The 18,754-nt window shown below is 38.1% G+C and overlaps 1 protein-coding gene across 2 annotated transcripts in view; it reads right to left on the bottom strand.

The window, feature by feature from the left end:
- The window catches only part of itpr2 (inositol 1,4,5-trisphosphate receptor, type 2), a 109,250-nt gene that overhangs the window by 5,873 nt on the left and 84,623 nt on the right, over positions 1 to 18,754 (bottom strand). For both annotated transcript variants that reach the window (XM_053501078.1, XM_053501079.1), the window contains exons 47-57: positions 18,017 to 18,127; positions 17,673 to 17,865; positions 17,419 to 17,544; positions 17,073 to 17,248; positions 15,803 to 15,967; positions 15,524 to 15,707; positions 12,909 to 12,992; positions 11,559 to 11,689; positions 10,935 to 11,100; positions 10,686 to 10,846; positions 1,645 to 1,806 (exon numbers count right to left, since the gene is read on the bottom strand). In XM_053501078.1, coding sequence (XP_053357053.1) covers positions 1,645 to 1,806; positions 10,686 to 10,846; positions 10,935 to 11,100; positions 11,559 to 11,689; positions 12,909 to 12,992; positions 15,524 to 15,707; positions 15,803 to 15,967; positions 17,073 to 17,248; positions 17,419 to 17,544; positions 17,673 to 17,865; positions 18,017 to 18,127 — 1,659 coding nt within the window. The remainder of the gene's footprint in view (positions 1 to 1,644; positions 1,807 to 10,685; positions 10,847 to 10,934; positions 11,101 to 11,558; positions 11,690 to 12,908; positions 12,993 to 15,523; positions 15,708 to 15,802; positions 15,968 to 17,072; positions 17,249 to 17,418; positions 17,545 to 17,672; positions 17,866 to 18,016; positions 18,128 to 18,754) is intronic.

Below are 18,754 nucleotides of genomic sequence, written 5' to 3'. Positions count from 1 at the left end.
CTATGACATGTCGTGGCCGCCTGATTTTCCTTGCTCCTATTAACTGTTAAGTCAGACCCTGATGTACTCAGATGGAAATTTATAGATGATTTAAACCTACTCCATGTTTGTCATGCTGATAATGTAACATTACCCCAAATGGCCCTGGATAATTCAGATTACTGGGTTTAAAATAGCAACTGACGTAACTAAATAGCACTGAATCAAATTAAGTGCAAAACCTTGATTGTGGCAGTGATGAAAATGCCACCTATGCTGTATCTACACCTATCTTTTTGTCTCTCTAACAATTTCCATCCATCATGTGACACAATGAGAGTACTTGGGATTTTGATTTAATCAGACCTGCAGTGGGGTCAACTTACAGTATAGAAGGTTTTGTCAAGATGGCCTAATGGAACTTGACTTTTTTGCAAAGGCTGTGAGAGTCTGATGTGCCTATATCAAATTTGGTGACCAGCTATGTTGGTATAATCCACCCTGTTCTAAAGTATGCCGCTCCTGCTTGGCATGGAAGTTTGCCACAGGCGTCGTCTGAAAAGACCATAATTGGCAGGGCATACAGTAGTTATAAACATGCTCTCCAAGCCTTTTCACTGCAACCCTCCAAGATAGAAAAAAAACAATTATGCTGAAATTTTGCCCGCAACCCCCTTGACTCCACTTTTAAGAGCTGGCTCCACCTTACAACAGCTCAAACATCTCGGCAGTTAACATGCCCAGCTGCAGACTCTCCAAGCCAGACCAGAGAGATGCAGAAAGTCCTCCCATCCCATTTCTGACTATGTTATTAAATGGGTCATGACAGTAGGATGCTGGTTACAAATATATATTTAATGTTAACCTTATGTATTTCAAAGTTTTGCTTATTTATTACTTTTTAACTCCATTGTTCATACATCAAGCACTGGTGTATTTTATTTTTTCCTGGTAAAACTGCCACACACACTATATATACTGTAAATATATAAAAAACTCAAAAATTATAAAAAAAAAAATTCTATGTTAATTTCAAGCAGGTTAAATCTTTAAAATTGGGACCACTTTAAAAGATGAGCATGCACAAAGCATCTAATCAAAAAATATTTTTTTGTAAATATGCTTAAAGTTGGAATTTCAAAATTCTCCATACTGTAGCTAATATCTAGATTTGTCGATAGACTCTTTACTGAATTAAAATTGTTAGAAGGATATAAACCTGGCAACAAAGTTTGCAACGCTGCTTTCTAGTCTATGCTGCATTGCACAGAATAACTGGTCAAGTTCGAGGAGTATAACAGTGCAAGTGTGTGCTATATCTTAATATAAGACCAACAAACCCTAGTTAAAAAAAAAAAAAAAAAAAAATTAATGTAGCACTCTATTATTCCAGTCTATTTGTTTACTAGTATGAGGCTTGTGATGAAAAAAAGTGTTACTCTAAATTCAGACTGTTACCCACTTGTGTGGTGGATTATGTCTATATTATACCCTATTTTTATTCTATGCTCCTTTACCTTTCCATTCTTTTGGAATATGTGCAGAAAACACGTGTATGCATGCAGTCAAGTTGCAGGGCAACCTTTAGGACAAGACAGTAGGAGCCTGTATGCTGTCCTCTCATTTAGTGTGTCAAAGCACTTAGGGCTGGTAAGAGTGCGTTACCTGTTCTTTGAGCTCTGCAAGCTGAGCAGAAAGCTGTGCTACGAGTGTGACAGTGGTATCAAGCTTCTCCTGCAGTAAACGCATCTCATTCTGCTCACTCTCTCCTTCACTGCTCACTAGAGACATGGCCCGCATCCGTGGGAACCAGTCCAGGTTCTTCTCCTGAGAGAAGAGAGAGAGAGAGAATAAAAAAAAAGTGTCAGCCACAAAGTTAAAAATTAACCAGGAAAATGTGGTAAGAATTGCTGCTGCTGCTGCTAATATAAAAGGACAAAGATATAGTTGTTCACCAACATTAGTACAGTAAGGTTGATATGTTTTAAACACACCTGGCCATGAATCTCTTTATGAATGTTCAGCATTCCTTGCAAGGTAAGTTCCTTCTGCCATTATAGCACATGGACCTATGGTCAATAAATGTTTACTTGTGTTCGTGCACGTGTCGATGTGTGTGAGCCAGCAGTATGAGAGATAAGGAGGAGGTAACAGTAAAGCTCAGCCACTCATCAAACGCAGTTATGTAAGGTGCTTTTCACAGCCAGGCGGATGCAAAGGTGCTGCGAGTTCCAGGATGCGGCCGCGCTTAGAAGTGGGAACAGAGTGTCTCTCACTCTTATGCAAGCAATCAATCACGCATGCACGGACTCACTCACGTACATGCCTTTGTCTTTAAACAAAGCATTTGTTGGCACACATGGAAATGAGCTTCCAAGGAAGCCGTGTTCATTAAACAGGATGTTACACTAAATGGTGCCCAACCCAATTCCTACTCCTCACGAACGGCACAAGCTTTAGGGAGATTCTATACGATCTAGGATAAATGGCTTTGGTACTATATAGTGCGCTACGTAATATGCTTTCAAACTAAAGTAGTTAATGACTTTATATCAAAATTATTCTTTATGGAGTGAAGAGTGCGTTATTAACAATACTGTATAATGAATTTGTTTTTGATAATAATAATAATAATAAGAAGAAACATTTCATACATATGCATCTCAAAAAACATTTTTTTTTTTTATTTAAAAAATTTTATAGGAAAATGAGAAAAAGACAAACGCAGTACTAATAAAGCTTAAAAAATGGAAAACAATAAGGTAATTACAAACTGCAATAGAATGGGCTTCTTCTCTACAAAGGTGGAAATTATAAAAATTCGCAGCAAACCAAGTGTTACATCACAGGCAGCTTGTTTAAAAAAAATCAAGTTTGAATCACTTCATGAAACTGGGTTCAATCAGGTTCAAATAATGTTCACTCTGAAATTGAACCATACTGGAGTTCTCCTAGAAGCAAACTTGAGTGTGATTGCTGTGTTCTCTCTCTCTCACACACACTCACACGGCAGCCCAACAGTCTGCATCCACAGGGACTTTTCCTTATATGAAATCTGATATTTTTCACCTGAAGTCAGTAGTTTATCAGACTCCGCTCAGAACAACTTTTGCACTAATAAAGGAAAATCATGCAAAAACATCAGTTCTGATGCACGAAGAAGTGTTACTTGTATACAACATTTTTGTATATACACTGCTCGGCACATACACGGCAGTCATGAAGTGGCTGGAATTGATTCTTTTAAATGCATCTTTACCTAGGGATCAAACCACCCTGTGTATACACACCACATCAAGGAGCAAAAACACAGACCAAGAGTCACATATGTAAAATGTAAACACACTCATATGCTACTCCTGCAGAGCTGCTGAATGTCACAGCACAGTGTCTATACCAGCATGTTAAGTTGCGAGTCGCATGAGGTCACACTCTGCATGCAGGAAGTCTGCCTCCTGTAGAGGGAATCCAGGAGAGCCAGCCAAAATCTCCAACACTGCCTTAATATGTGTCAGCCTTATTTAAAATAAGAGTCCGTAGAGTCTGTCTACTTCAAAAGCTCTGCACAAGACCGTGGTTTTGCCTGGACTGTATCTTTGGACATTTTTAAATATGTTTTATCCCCTTCTTCATCTACAACACTTCTACGTAAGGCTGTGTCTTGAGCAGGGCTATGACTTATGGGGGCGGGGCACTGTCTTATAACTTTACGCCCCACAGGATTGTACGATCAGGTTTTGTGGTACACTACTCACACACAGGTAACAGCAAGTAGCAACTGCCATAATATCCGGCCACATCTGGATGTTTTTTTTCTTTTTCGCAGCAGCTCCATAAATTAACAATGGAACATGCTGGTTGAAGTAATTATTCTGTTAGTGTTCTTTTTTCCTCTGCAAAAAAAAAATTAAAAAATAAAAATCCATGCGACAATCAACATATGAATCTGCACAGGTGGTTTGATCTTTCTGATATTTACTGATACCACCTGCAAGCCCCGCCCCCTCACTCCGTCTCACATGCTCTCTACTGCAATCACAAGGCATCGCTGCATTCTGTCAAGCTAAACTAAAAATTTTTTGAGCTTACTAATATAACATCAAATGCATCTATTTATCCATTTACCATTAGACAACTGTATTAATTATACAATCATAAGGGATTTCACAAAAAAATAAAAAATTATAAAATAAATAAATTGCAAAAAATAAACTGCATCCAAAACATAAATTAAACTTTATGTTTTTGTTCGAAAACAAAAAAGAAGCTAACAGAAACAATAAAATTGGCTTACAATGACTTAGATGTAACTGTTCACAAATGATGGAAGAGGGAATTATAATTTTAAAAAAAATGCTTAAATACGGTTTATTCCTCTGACTCCTGAGCTGGACACAGCAGACGTGTTCAAACATTAAACATGTAAAAGAATAATTTCTGCCTATAATAATATAATATATAAACATATTATATTATATATATAAACATTTGATTTGCCAGCAAAGAAGTTCCCAACTGCACAGCTGATAAAACTTACACCCCACCCTTCCCTACGGTCCTTAAACATGAAACAGTGGAAATACACATTTTCCTGTCTTTTTGACATGGTATGGAAAAACTGCAAGCACAGAAGAGGAGCCTAATATCAATTTTCAAATAAGATATAGACCCGGCTGATCTGAAACACACCATTATCAGTGTTATGCTGTTATTCTAATATTCACTAAGTTGCTTTTCAACAGACCTACAATGCAGCAACAACACCGCCAGGACTGAAAATAGCAACATGATTGCCACAATCAGTTTGATTAACAGGATCAGTCACTGCATCCCATCTAATAGTCAGCTGCATATACAAACACACACACACTTTGAGATCTCACGGTTTCATACTGTGTAGTGAGATAGAAAAGTAAAGGGACATTGCATGTGTGTGTGAGTGTGTTATCCCACCCAGAATCAATGACCTTTGCACTGTGCAGTGATCACGAGTCCAGAGACCCGTCGTCTTCCCCCCTCCCTTTCCTGCTGTCGGCAACGGTGTATGACGATGGTGTTGCCTAGGAGATGCCTGACTCACTGTGTGATAATGAGCGGCAGGGCAGGGGTGTGTGTGTGCGCGTTTGTGTGGAAAGTGGAGGGGGGTAGAGGAAAGCACGTGTGAGGAAGGGCTGAGCTATTAGTGGGCCACTTGAGATGGCTTACATAACACTGCTGTGGCTGCTGCAGTACCTGCTTATTCTCTCTTATGCGTGTGTGTGTGTGTGTGTGTGTGTGTATATATATATATATATATATATATATATAAATATATAAATATATATACATATACATATACACACACACACACACACACACACACACACTGTATATGCATAATGAGCCATTGCAGTATATCTGCTGCTTTATATTCAAGCGTGGCTACAAGTTCTGAAGTTCTTCTGTCTTTATGACCGCCACTGCAGTGTACACAGGTACACAGCTCCAACTCTTCCCATCTAATATCTTCTATTTACTTTTCTTTCTTTTTTTTATGAACATATTGGTAAAACCATAACAGACCTTTCTCTGTTTGATAGAAAAAATTGAACACATAGGAAATTATAAAGAGCACATACAGAAACAGACAAAATCAAAAAGCAAACAAAAAAAATCCATCCACAAATCATCTTGACAAAATATTAGACAGGGGGGTTTTAAAACAACTTCATATCAGCTGGACATTCAGTAAACTTATACAGGACAGATGGTGTTTGACAGTTTTATTAGGCACATGGTCATCTGGGAGAACCCCTCACATAGTGAAAAATTGACATTTTCTACTATATAGAGGTTTGGACTGAAACATTCCACTCCATTGCAGGTCCATTTAAAGACACCAATGCTTTGACTGTCCAAATGACTAAACACGATGTACTGGTTAACCTTGAATTTAATATAATTATTTAGTAATTAATATTGAATAAACATAAAAAGGATAACTGTATCTACAATATATGCCATCCTTTATTAATAGGAATTCAGTGCTACATTGAGTCCATACTTATTAATAATCTCACTTATTTTGACAAACAACATTTCAATTTTAGAATCATGACATTTCCATTAAATACTAGAAGCATGCATTAGAGCTGGGAACCTGATGAACCCTTAGTACAGATTTTACTAAATGGCAGATTGCAGGCTGAGTGACAGGTCTGGACCTTTACCCTTTTCCGATACGCGAGAATAATTAATATACTAGTAATCTAGATCTTTTTTCCTCAAGGTGGGCGTGACTTGACACAATCAACACGATAGTTTACTGTGTATAGACAGAACGTATCGAGGAAACAGAAACAAAAGCACAACAGAGTGGCTTACTCCAAAAAAAAAAAAAGGAAATTAGTCTATGAAAACTGAACACTCAAAGATAAATGGACAAATCAATATGTTTATTCTTCCTGTGGGAAGTTTAAAACCAGTTTGACTACATTTTTGATAAAGGCCAATAATGTAAAGCACTGCCATGAGACAAAACACAGGTCGTTTGAGCAAGCATATCCACAGCAGTCTGAGGTGAGGGCCTGTATGACAGAGCAACCTTTCACATTCATTTATAGCCCAGCAGCATGCAAATACTAAATATAAAAGATTTACTAAAGATTGATTATGATTAAATATTGCTGTTTGGATTCTGTACAAATACAAGAAAAAATACAAGGCCATCAAAGCTCAATCTGTTCACGCTTAACATACAAATATTATTGAAACTTTAAAATGCCAAATTTTTGTAGACTTATAATGATTGCATCGAGATCTGTAACACAAAAATAAAATTCGGACCTTGGTTTAAAGAAAACTGTATTGACCGGACCTGATTACATTTTAATTCAGTACCCCTACACTGTTCCACAGGAGTGTACTGGATGCGGCTAGTTTCTTACGCAGTGCTGTCTTCATTCACACTTCACCTGCTTTATCCTGGCCGAAGTCACTACATGACCAATCTGAAAAACTGATCATTTACACGGTGTCATAGCTGATTAACGTAGTGACTAATTCTGTTCTACTTCATACTTCTTTATTAGCTCATTTAAAACATCATCTGTACAAGAATGTGTAAGCGCTCTTCTCCATTTTTATTATATTATACATTTTCAGAGCCGGCATCTGATTACAAACTGGATTGATAATGATTATGTCTGGTTCGTATATGGCATCTATCTATCTCACAAGTGGCTGGAACAGTTTTAGACATCTTTAGGCAGATTGAACTCTGGTTTCTTGCACGAGATGTTTGCAGGCAGAAAGCCTGTTAAAATGCTAATAGGTGAAAGGAAACATTCCAACATCATTTTGGTGGAATACACTTGTGGGTTCTTAAAGTAGAGGCTTCAAAATATGGTGCAATTTTAGTCAAAAGCTGATTTTTATCAATTGTGGCGATTTTACATCCAGAATTCCAGCAGAGCTCCATCTGGCTGGTTTTCTCAGACTGCAAAGGTTTCTTCAAACCATTCCAAGCACAAAAGCAGGACCTTCATCCTTCTCTGATCTTACTTCAGGGAGAACGCAGGGTTTAATTCTTCCACACTGGAATAATTAGCAAAGCTAATGAGATAATTACACAAAAGCAGTTAAGTGGACAAAAGTGACATGAGGTCTTTGTGTAAATGAGCAGCATGAAGCAGTAGAAGCTGGTGTAAACTTCACAAAGATGGATGTGAAACCCAGCAGCAGTTAGGAAACAGAGGTCACTGTACTGCACGATGATGCACAGTCCTATTTAAGACTTGTTAATTAGCTGTTGATTAATACCCACATGTTCTCATTACAGGGGGTGAAACATGACGATATCAGAATAAAATCATTTTAAACGTTTTGCCATCTGTCCAAGTGGCTTGGTTACTCGACGTGGTTACTCGACTTCCCCCCCCCCCCCCCCATTTCTTTATTTCAGCTGCATGCATTTACACATGCATCCTTTTCTTTGTACTGTGATGAATGTTACCAACACACTTTTGTCTTGACTTACTTTCGTGTCAGATTAATCGACAAGGCTGAGGGTTTCGCAGCACAACCAGCTTGACATAAAATGTGAGTTGCTTGCGACATGTTTGTGAAAACTGTCTGCTCAGTCCAACCATTCATCCATCAAATTGTCTGCTACTATTCATCCATGCATAACAAGTAGAACATATCAGTGAGGGTAAGAAGCTAATTAGCAGACCAAAAAAAGTTTTAAATTGAAGCAAATTTGTTCATTGAAACACTCACTGGTTCTTGTGTCCTCAAAAGGTTCCAGTATGTTTCGAAGAACAACCTCACACACCATTCGCTACACTGAACAGAATGGATTACTTTCTTTTCTGTATGAGAAGACACCTTTTTATGCCAAATCTTCCCTGTGTGCCAAAAGGCTCCATTTTAATCTAATCTAATAAAAGAAAAAAAATGCCTAGTGAGCTTTAATGAACTTACACAGAAATTTATGTCTAATTGTGGATTTGGAGATGTTTGACTTGAAAATGCCATCTTCTGCAAATCACACATTGTGGTGGCAAAATTCACTTCCAAGCAGATTCATTATAAACAGCAGCTTCACTTGTTTTAAAATCGTTAATGATTTCTCTAACAGCGGACGTAGACATTTTCAGGCATGTTGCTATTTCGAAAATAATCACTGCCTCGTATATGCAAATAAATAACACACTGCTGTCTGGTTTCTCACCTTCCCATATGTGGATGAATGACCTCGAAGGGAATTTGGCCTTCATGTCATCCTGTATTAATACCCCACATAAACACAAAGTCGTGTATGACTGGTTCCTACTTCAGTTACGTTTTGTTCCAAATGTACCAATACCGGTGTGGTGACATTAACTGAATTAACTGTTGCTAAATTTCTTGTCTCAGTGGGAGACAGAGCTCATTATCCACAAAGAACTTTTTCATAACCCCTACCTGTCTTTTTCGGGGGGTGCCGATATTTCTGGAGCTAACCATCAATCTGTCTATTCATTTGCTGCTTTATTTCGACTTAAAAAAAACCTGTACGTGCTCATTAGGACACAATCCTTTTTTTGTATAATGAAGTAAGTTTGTAAACTAATTTTTCTAATTATTGTCAAAGTTTTATATCAGCCTGCGCTACAGTCATACGCCCTTGCCAAAAAGTGCTAACAAGCACGACTCAGCAAATCTTCTGTCTCCCCTCTGCTCTGCTCGTTAACATAACATCAGCGGTCTTGTTAATGAGCAGTTAATCACCACGCCACTTCCAACATGCTCAGCGAGAGACGCAAGACCAAGTCGTGCAGACACACACCCACAGGTATACACACACCCACAGACTAATGCACTGGGGACACTGGTGCATGCTTGCTCTCTCTCTCTCTCTCTTACATACACAAACATGACACACATTGCTCCTGCATTCCAGAGACATCTGCGGCTGTAGATACATTAATATGGAAAATATATATATATATATTTTTTGGTGCTTAGTACAAATTCTGTGCATTTAAATGCAGCGATTTTTTGCAACACAATACATTCTTATTCCTCACGCCACATGAGCTAAATGCCTTTAAATGCAGTCAGTAAGTGATCACGTAAACTTTAACCTATGAAACAGTATGAACCTTTTTGTCCCCCCGAAATGTTAAACCTGTTCTTCATTCACTGGATTAAATAATTTCCGCATAAAAAATCTGATCCTATGGTCAGCATGAAATTAGTAACAGGAGAAAGGTAATTAGAACCAGTAAAAACTGGGACTGTTATTGTGTAGAATAACAAAAAACGCATAAATAAAAGTAAAAACTACCTTTGTTTCTACATATACATAATCACGTGCTAGACTAATGCACTTTTTGCTAATGCTTGGAAACCATCATGGTACTAATCCTTTAAACATGCAGTCAGCTCCGACCCACCTTGGCCACGCTCGTCATTCACAAACATACAGCTGTTTTAAAACATCTGCACCATTCAAAACTTTTACTTCAACTAAGAATCTTCCCTACTGTGCTTGAAGTCTTATGTAAATGTCAATCGGTCTCACGCCTTCATTCACAAGAAATTTCATTACAAGTCACTGTTTGACTTGAACTCTCCTCATAATGGAGGGTAAAAATAGTAAAGGATTAAATCAAAACAAACAGGAATAAATACATTGGTAGAAATAAAATAAAAGCAACACAAAAACAAACTGGCAAACGTTAATTAAAACCGAATGAAGATATTTTAGAACAAAATTCTAAAACTTTTTTTGGTACTTCTTGATTGTCAAAAATCTCTTTTTCAAAAGACCTCACTGAGTAAAATCTAAGTAAAGTCTTACTGAGTCTGATGACAGTGAAAACAGAAGAGTTCAATAAAACATGCTTTAGTGTTAGCAGAGTAAGCATGACTGACATGATGGTGCCCTCTGTGACCTTTGATAAGAACGTGTGCGTGAGTCTTGAGTGACTTATGCAAAATCTTGCGGGTTGATTTTATCTTTATACTGGCAATTGTCTGTCGACAGCAGATCACTAACCTTATTTACCATTCATTCCCGTTTCATGCGAATTTATTTATTTTATTTTTTAAAAAGGAAAAAAAAAAAAGTAATCCTGACGTTTCTAAAAAAGCCCCCAAAAAACTAATTACATTTTTAATAAAAGATTTAATAACACAGAATTTGCTCATGTTAATTAGTCAAGAGAACAGAGACCGACCTTGATCATCTGGGCCACGTAGCTTTCAGGGCCGGTGTACTCAGTGGGGTCCTTCACCCGCACTAGAACCAGAAAGTACAGGTAGTGCCACATGTTGTGCTCATTCGTGATGTGCTCCTCGAAAGACACAGTCTTGTTGTCAAACTTGTCTCTCTCCAGCCCTGCAAGAGAGCGGAAAGACGTTCCCATCACAACGCTATGATAATAACTTTTACTGCTTCTCGTCATGCTGGATCTCCTCGAACATACCGCAGATGAAGCAGCTGGTTTTCAGGATCTCCTCCTTGCGCTGTTTCTCACTTCTCAGGTCGGCGAACGTGTCGATGATCACACCGAAAATGAGGTTCAGGACGATGATGATGACGATGAAGAAGAACAGCAGGTCGTACACCACGCGAGCGGCAAACATGGGTTCCTGTAAGGAACGAAAAAAAGCTCAATTGTCTACTCTTTATTCTCATCTCTGAAGGCTCAAACTGCAGTTAACTGTATACTGTACTATAAGTTGCACAAATATAACCTTCAATCCTTCAACTAGCTGAAACCTTCCTGTGCAACCATCATCCTGAGACATTCATAGTTGTGTTGATTTTTTTTTGTGGTAGCTGTATATGATATCTGAATTAAGCCTTGCATCATACGTAAACAGATGCTTGCAAAACGCTTCTTAGCTGCTGGCGATTAAATGAAATCCAACACAATCTAAACTGCAATTCCTACCAGAACACCAGTCTAACACCATCACTACACACAGGGGAATTTCACATACTTTTATTTATAGATTTTATTTGTATCGTGCATGTATGTATATGTATATGAATGGTTGTCCTAACTGTATTGTTCAAGTGCTTCATGGTGTGATATTATTCTCACATCTTTGGAAGGCTTGCGGAGAATGTCAGCTATGCCACCTCCGTTGCGCAGCCCGTGGTTCAGGACCGTTATGATGCACATGAACAGAGTGTCACACACTCGCTCTGATGCATCCTCAGCTTCCTCTTCTCCTACAGAACAATAAAACACAGACTGTTTAGAAACTGAAAAAAAAAAAAGAAGCACCAAACAAAGCTCTGTGATCTATAGATGCGTTTACAATCTACAGTATATCTACACGTCAGGCCTTGTTTGATTCGGTATACATCACAACGCAAACTATTTAGGTAAGCATATCCTTTTTAATATCCTGTTCACATTTTTTGCTGACATAAGTGATCTAAAGCAATATTTGGTTTAGTACTGAAATCTTATTTTTTTTTTTTTTTCAATAGGGCTACTGTTCGTTTATTCATTTAGTTTCCATACTGCTTATATCCTGTGTAGGATCGCAGAGAGCCTGGAGCCTGTCCTAGGGAACTCTGGGTACAAGGCAGGACACCCTGGATCGGGAAACACAGGCTCACACACCACAGGCAATTGTGGACTTTGGGAAGGAATCAGAGTACCTAGAGGAAACCAACCAAGCATGTGGAGAACATGGAAACTCCACACACAGGGATCGGAGGTGGGATAAAATCGATTCACTTCTGAATCGCAATTCTTTGGACTCGATTCATGGACTGCAAAATCGATTTTAAAATAATTTTTTACATTAAACAAACAGATGCACCCGTCAATTACCCAGTAACCAGGACTGGATGTTTTTCAGCTTGATCAGCCATGCTGGACATAACCGATTCTGTGCTTAATGCACGAGCTTCTAAGTGGTGCAACAGAAGCACTTTTTTAATGCTGTTACATCATCAAAACCTGCGCGAGTTAAAAAGCGCCACTCTTTACACACTTTTACACTAGTTTCAGAACACCATGTGCAGTAATTATTCTCAATTATGCGTGTTAGAAGCTGTGTGCGGTCATGGGCTTACAATAGCTTAATAAAGGATAAGACTTTGGAGGACTTTTGTGGCAGTAAAACGTTCCTGTTTCTTTATAGTCATACAGGAGGTGCACTCTAAACTATTTAAACACTACACTAGCATCCAAGTGATAGGATTGAATTATTTTCCAAGATTGCTTTTCTAAGAAATAATAATTATGGCAAATACTGTATAGCTGTTCAGAAAAAAAGCTTTTTTTTTGTTTTACTTAAACGCTAAACTCTTGTATCTAACTCTTTATCCCCATATTCACTTCTATCAAAGTAAATAAACAATTATTTGACTAAGCTACAAACAGGAGCAGAATGTTCTACGAGTTGATGTTGCTTGTTTAATGACTGTAGCTTACCATGGTATGAAGATGTGAACTCGTTGGGGCAGCTGTCCACTGCACAGCTCCCAGGGGCTGTAAATCTCGCTGACTTTAACCTCTCTGCACAACACATGAACAAAAAGGACAAGATGCACTCACTCGCTTCAGCACTACGCAAACCCTCTGTTATTCATCAGACATGGGAGAGTACTGAGAATATATGGTTTAAAAATAAAAGCCACAAAAAGGACCATGTTAAGCCACCAGGTGCTTCCAGGTCTGGTTTAATATTTGCAAAGATTCTACAAGGCTCTTAAACTGTACTGGAGTTATGAATACCAATTTTTAAAAGTATATATTTCCTCAATTAGTGTTTTGATGTTGGTGGCTAAGAGTAGAAATCATTCCAAATTTTCCCAGATGTGTTTGCAAAACCATAGGTTATTATTTTTCATCTTAATGTCTTTAAGATCCTTAAGTCCTTTTGTCCTGGGGATGGGGGCGGAGTCAACCTGGAAGGGACCACTCGCATCAGGACAGAAATGCATCTCAATCAGACTAACTTTGTATTGATCTGCAGTGACCTTCACTTTAGGACGGTAAGTGGAGCCAACCAGGGCCATAAAAAAGCCACCTTTAATTTGATACCTGATCTTAAATCCTTAGACATTTTATCTTCATTTCATTTCCAACAGTTATGGATGCCATTTGGCATGCCACACCACACCAGGAGAAAATCATGTCTTTGTTAAAATGTTAAAGTGAGTACATCTGTACGAGTGTATAAGGCTGATGTTTCACAACGAGTAATTATGCTAAATAGACTTTTCCATCAAGTCAACTGTTTCGTAAATTACCGTCAGTGAATGACTGTATATGGTGGCTTTGAGGCCACTGCAGTCATTACCTTGAACATTCACAGAGTGGAATGCATGATGCTTGGAAAATCGATGGATAACTTGCCAACTAGTGGAACAGACACATCTGTCTGGGGGAAGTGTACACACAATCATTCACGAACACCAATCACACATTACAGGAACTTGGCTGGGAGTTATTGCCGCATTCGCCCAATACAGTCCTCACTCCACACGTTTGGGCCATTAAAGGAGTTCCTGGAAGGCTAGAATTCCAGACATGAAACAGGCACTTCAATTATGGCTCTGTTATACCTGAGAAAACCTTGAGGGTATCCAAGCTAGCATATTCTCATAACAGTGTTTTGTCATTCTGGACAATCAAAAGTCCCGGATTGACTCGAACAACGCTTAGAAATACTGGGACATTCTTTTGCACTTGACTAGTGTGTAAACCTCTGTGGAAAATGATCAGAAACAAGTTCTAAAATGACAAAAGGGATCATCTTTCACTCTACATGGTGTATGGATATACTTCCAGTATATCGATATTGAGGATATATTTGACATTTGGCCAGTTGACACTCAGAATGAAAAAAAAAAAACAGTTTATTTTTACTATCTCAAGTAAGAATCAAAAATAAGGGATAAATTTTAAAAACAACGTCTATGTTCATGTAACGCAGCCATGCGGTGATGATCAGACTGATGAAACGGACACATTGTGTACATTGTGTTCTGAAGGTTAATTTGTTTCGTGTTCATGCTGGCATGGCTGCTGAGCAGAAAGACGACGTGCATGTTCACACACATGACCCTGCATGTACACTCTGTGTGATGATTTATTATTTCCCCTGTCCCCTGTCTGTAGCAGATCAGTGCGGCACAGCACACAGATGAGCGGATTACATAAGGCAGCATGGCCGTGGCTGGGTTACACAAGTGTGCACGTGCTAGCAGAGCAACACAAACACAGCCAAGAACAATAACACACCTGTATGCGTGCTACCATTCTCTGCTGCTGTTTTAGTAAACAGAATTTCAATGGGTCATTAAAACCAACAGGCAACAAGGGTGCTTACGGAGTGAATTACATAAGCGGATCGCTCATGAACAATGAACATGATTAGAATGTAAATTATGCAACGTAACTAATAATTGGCTTTATTGGCTTTGTAGCGGTTGTTCTCTTAAATTCAGATTTTTTTTTTAGAAGGTATCAACTTGTAGGGCCAACACATTGATTGAAAATAAACACGATTTCCCTATAGCAGTTGAGAAATGTACACTTTGTGGTACTTCAAGCTAAAAAGAATTTAAAGTTAGTTAACTTTTTTTTTTGCATTTGAGGTTATTTTTTCGATTTGTGATTATATTTATTAATTTGCTTTCAATTTGCTTATTTTTTGTACAATTTATTTTATTTATATAAAATTGAGGTATAGCAGTACAGTTTTTAGAACCAAGTATTTTCCGAGCTTTCTGTACCAAGAAATTGCTGAAAATTTCTGTCTAATTAATTAAAAAAAAAAAAAGAGTGAGAGAAGAAAATAGGCTCATATGTGAAGCTTGTTGAAACTTAATTCATGAACATTTCAAAGCATTAAATGAGTAAAAAGTATGACATCTTATCTTATTTTGTGATAGGTTACATACCCTTAAAATAATAAATACTGTAATAGGAAAACTAATCAACATCCATTCAGACTCCATCTCACCATCCCATCCCATCCCATACCACCTGATTTGTTTCCTATACCAGCTGACCCCATCTGGATCCCCTTCAGTGCGTACCGAGTGCAGGGTGACGTTCCACTTGCATCAGAAAGTCATCTTTGAGGAATAGGAATCCCACAATGGAGAAGAGGTAGACCAGGATGATGGCTAAGACAGCGGTGAGGAAGATGGATCGCCCGTTCTTCGTTACGCTCCTCATCACGTTTAACAGCGTCTCTTCTCTGCGTACCAGATCGAACAACTAGAGAGCCATAAATAAAATAATGTCAGTTCGAACATTATCATTTATTAATGATGCTAATGTTGAAGCTAAAATGCAATAATGTGCGACAGTACCAGTATGCTGTAAAAGAACTCGTGGACAAACAGGCCAAACATGCAGACGATGACGTAAAAGACGTGCAGGAGGAAGAAGACATCCATGATGACTGCTTTGTACCCTCGTGTGAATGTGCCCTGGTTTCCCACGAAACTTGCCAAGAAGACAATCTTATTCAGCAGCTGAGAGAAAAAAGATCAGACAATCATCAAGACTCAGCGTGCAAGACATCCGTGCAGCCCGGGCAGTGCAAAGAGCATGGAATTCAATTCTTGTAAAGTCTACAGAGAATGTTGCATAGTTAAATAAAAGAAGAGGCTTGTAAAGAGCCCTTTGCTGAAGAAATTGACTGAAGATACACACTTATGTATTAAATTTTGACGTAAAGGCCTACACTAGCACAAAACTCTGAGTTAAGAGAGTTTAGGAATTGAATTGAGTTAAAAATGTACTTTCTATAGTAATGATTAGTCCTGTATTTTAACCGCACATGACAAGCCAGTACGGTCTTATACATTTTCTTCCATCAAGCCTTCACAAAATTAGTCACCACACCACAAACTGCAGACTAGAACTAGGCTATAACCAAACTGGATCAGATCGGTTCAGAAGAAGGAAGAAAGTCATATACTATACATAAGCACAGATGCTAAATGCGCATTAATTCTCATCTGCCTGTTCTCACTCAAGTTGCCTGACTATGTCATTGGATATATACAGTATATCCAATCAAGGATCACATATTTACAGGAAGATCCATCTGAAAACATCAGATTTGTGCATAAAGACAGATGTTTTAAAATAATCAGATCTGCGTCACATTAGGGTAAGTATTGGAATCGAGTCACTGGTAATGTGAACGTAGCCCTAGAAGTCGTCTAATCTTTCTTTCTTTTGGCATACAGGAAGGCTTTCGACTGTTATACACATTCAGCAGGTTAACAGCCTATTAATTATAAGAAATTAATAACATAAACCCTTAAATGCAGTAATAGCAAACACCATCTTTTTTAAGAAGGTCTCTTCAAAAGAGTTTTTTTTTTTTCGTATACCACAATCATTATCATTGCTAAGAATTTCAACCTTTTTAACCTAAATCTCACTTAGCCTAATGGCCATTGTGGTGGTCATTATATTGTTTAAACAAGAAATATAGTAGACAAACATAAAAAAAAAAAAGATCAGGCTGAAAAATGCTGCATATTCCTTTAAGCTGCAGTTCATTCTGAAGCTAATATAGCATACGCTCCGTTTGCTGCCAAGTGAATTTTTTTTTTTCAATCTTACATTGCTGGCGCCGAGCAGAAGCAGTGTGGGGCCTAAACCTATAGTATATATGGAGCGGAGGATGACTGTAATCAGGAAAGCCAGAATGCCTCCTCGCCTGGGCATGATGAAGAGAATAGCCGTGGCTATGGCTACGGCCACCCACAGCAAGACAGACAGAAAAGGGGAAAGGACACCTGAAAGACAGGGAAACATAAATCAGTTCATAGCTGCTTAAACAGAAAAAGACTCAACATGGCATTAAAGGAAGCATGGATGGACCAGTATCTTAAAATAAGTACACAAACTGTTGAAAATAATGAAAACAATTCAGGAGATTATTAAAATCACTAAACAGATCAGGTACCTTCATCTTCATCATCTCCGAACGGATAGAACAGAGCTACGGCGATGTTGACCAGCACAGCCAGGTTAAAGGAGATGCTTCCCCAAAGAGAGATGTGTTTTGATATCCAGAAGAGAGCGACATTATCTATACAGAATCAATGGCACAGAATTTAAAAAAAAAAAAAAAAAAAGAAGAAGAAAAAAAAAAAAATCACATTTCACAGATCGGAGCATGTGATGTGTTTTTTTCGCTGAAAGATAAAAATGGCATACTCCTCATTTTCTTCTGCCAAAACATCTCATTGTACAGGTCTTCAAACTGCTGGAAGAAGTGGTTGACTTTGCTGCCCTGATCGTCTCTCTCCGTGGTGGTAAACACTCGCACTTTGGATTCCTCGGTCAGATACTCGCAGATGTTGGGAACGGGGAACACAATCTGCTCCATAGTACGGTCATGACGCACAATCTTGGGCGACAACGAGAAGCATGTTGTGGTTACTTATAAAATAACTGGTGCTTTTAGCAAAATTGAAACTTAAATGGTTTCCAGTATAGGTGTACATACTGTATCTAAAGACTGGATTAGGACTAATGTTTTATTAGGATTGGATTTGTACCTCTATCTGAGCTGTATGTCTAGCATAGTATCGAAGTGATTCCTCTCCCTCGTCGTCTGGATCCAGGCCTGGTTTTAGACTCTGCTGCAGCACTTTTCGATGCCGTGCCAACTGTGAATCAACAGCATTTATACGATTTACCGATACTGTTCTATTTAAACACTAAAACATCAGTCAGATAACACTGCTCTAAAATATAGTTTATAAGAGGAAGGACCGGAAAGAGACAAACCTAAAGTAAAAAGAATACCAATAGCAAAAACAAAAGGGTACTTGTGCAAAGAAATAGTGTAAGAATACTGAAGAAGCTGAAATAATATATCATAATCTGAAATAAACCCATTTGCAGTATTTCATCACAGTACAGTAAATGCAGAGTCTATCTACGTAATCCTGGATGGGACAGCAATCCATCACTATGCACACACACTAATTCATACTTTAAGACAATGTAGTAAAGCCAATTCACCTACTGGCTACATTACTACCAATAAAATACCTCTATTTAAAAGATATTTATGCAAAAAACCTGTACAGACAGTATTCTCAGCTCAGGATCCAACCAAGAACCCTATAGCTACACACATAATAAATACATATATACATAAATACATACATCAGATCCAGCCAAGAACCCCATAGCTACAGATATACATATATACATACATTTATAAAAATGCAACACACTGCACTGTTGTGCCATAATAGTAATAATTAAAAAATTTTTTCTAATCCTGT

This window comes from Clarias gariepinus, chromosome 7 (genome assembly GCF_024256425.1).
Source record: "Clarias gariepinus isolate MV-2021 ecotype Netherlands chromosome 7, CGAR_prim_01v2, whole genome shotgun sequence".
NCBI lineage: Eukaryota > Metazoa > Chordata > Actinopteri > Siluriformes > Clariidae > Clarias > Clarias gariepinus.
The sequence above is the reverse complement of the archived record's forward strand: the minus strand, read 5'-3'. Positions and strand labels throughout refer to the sequence as shown.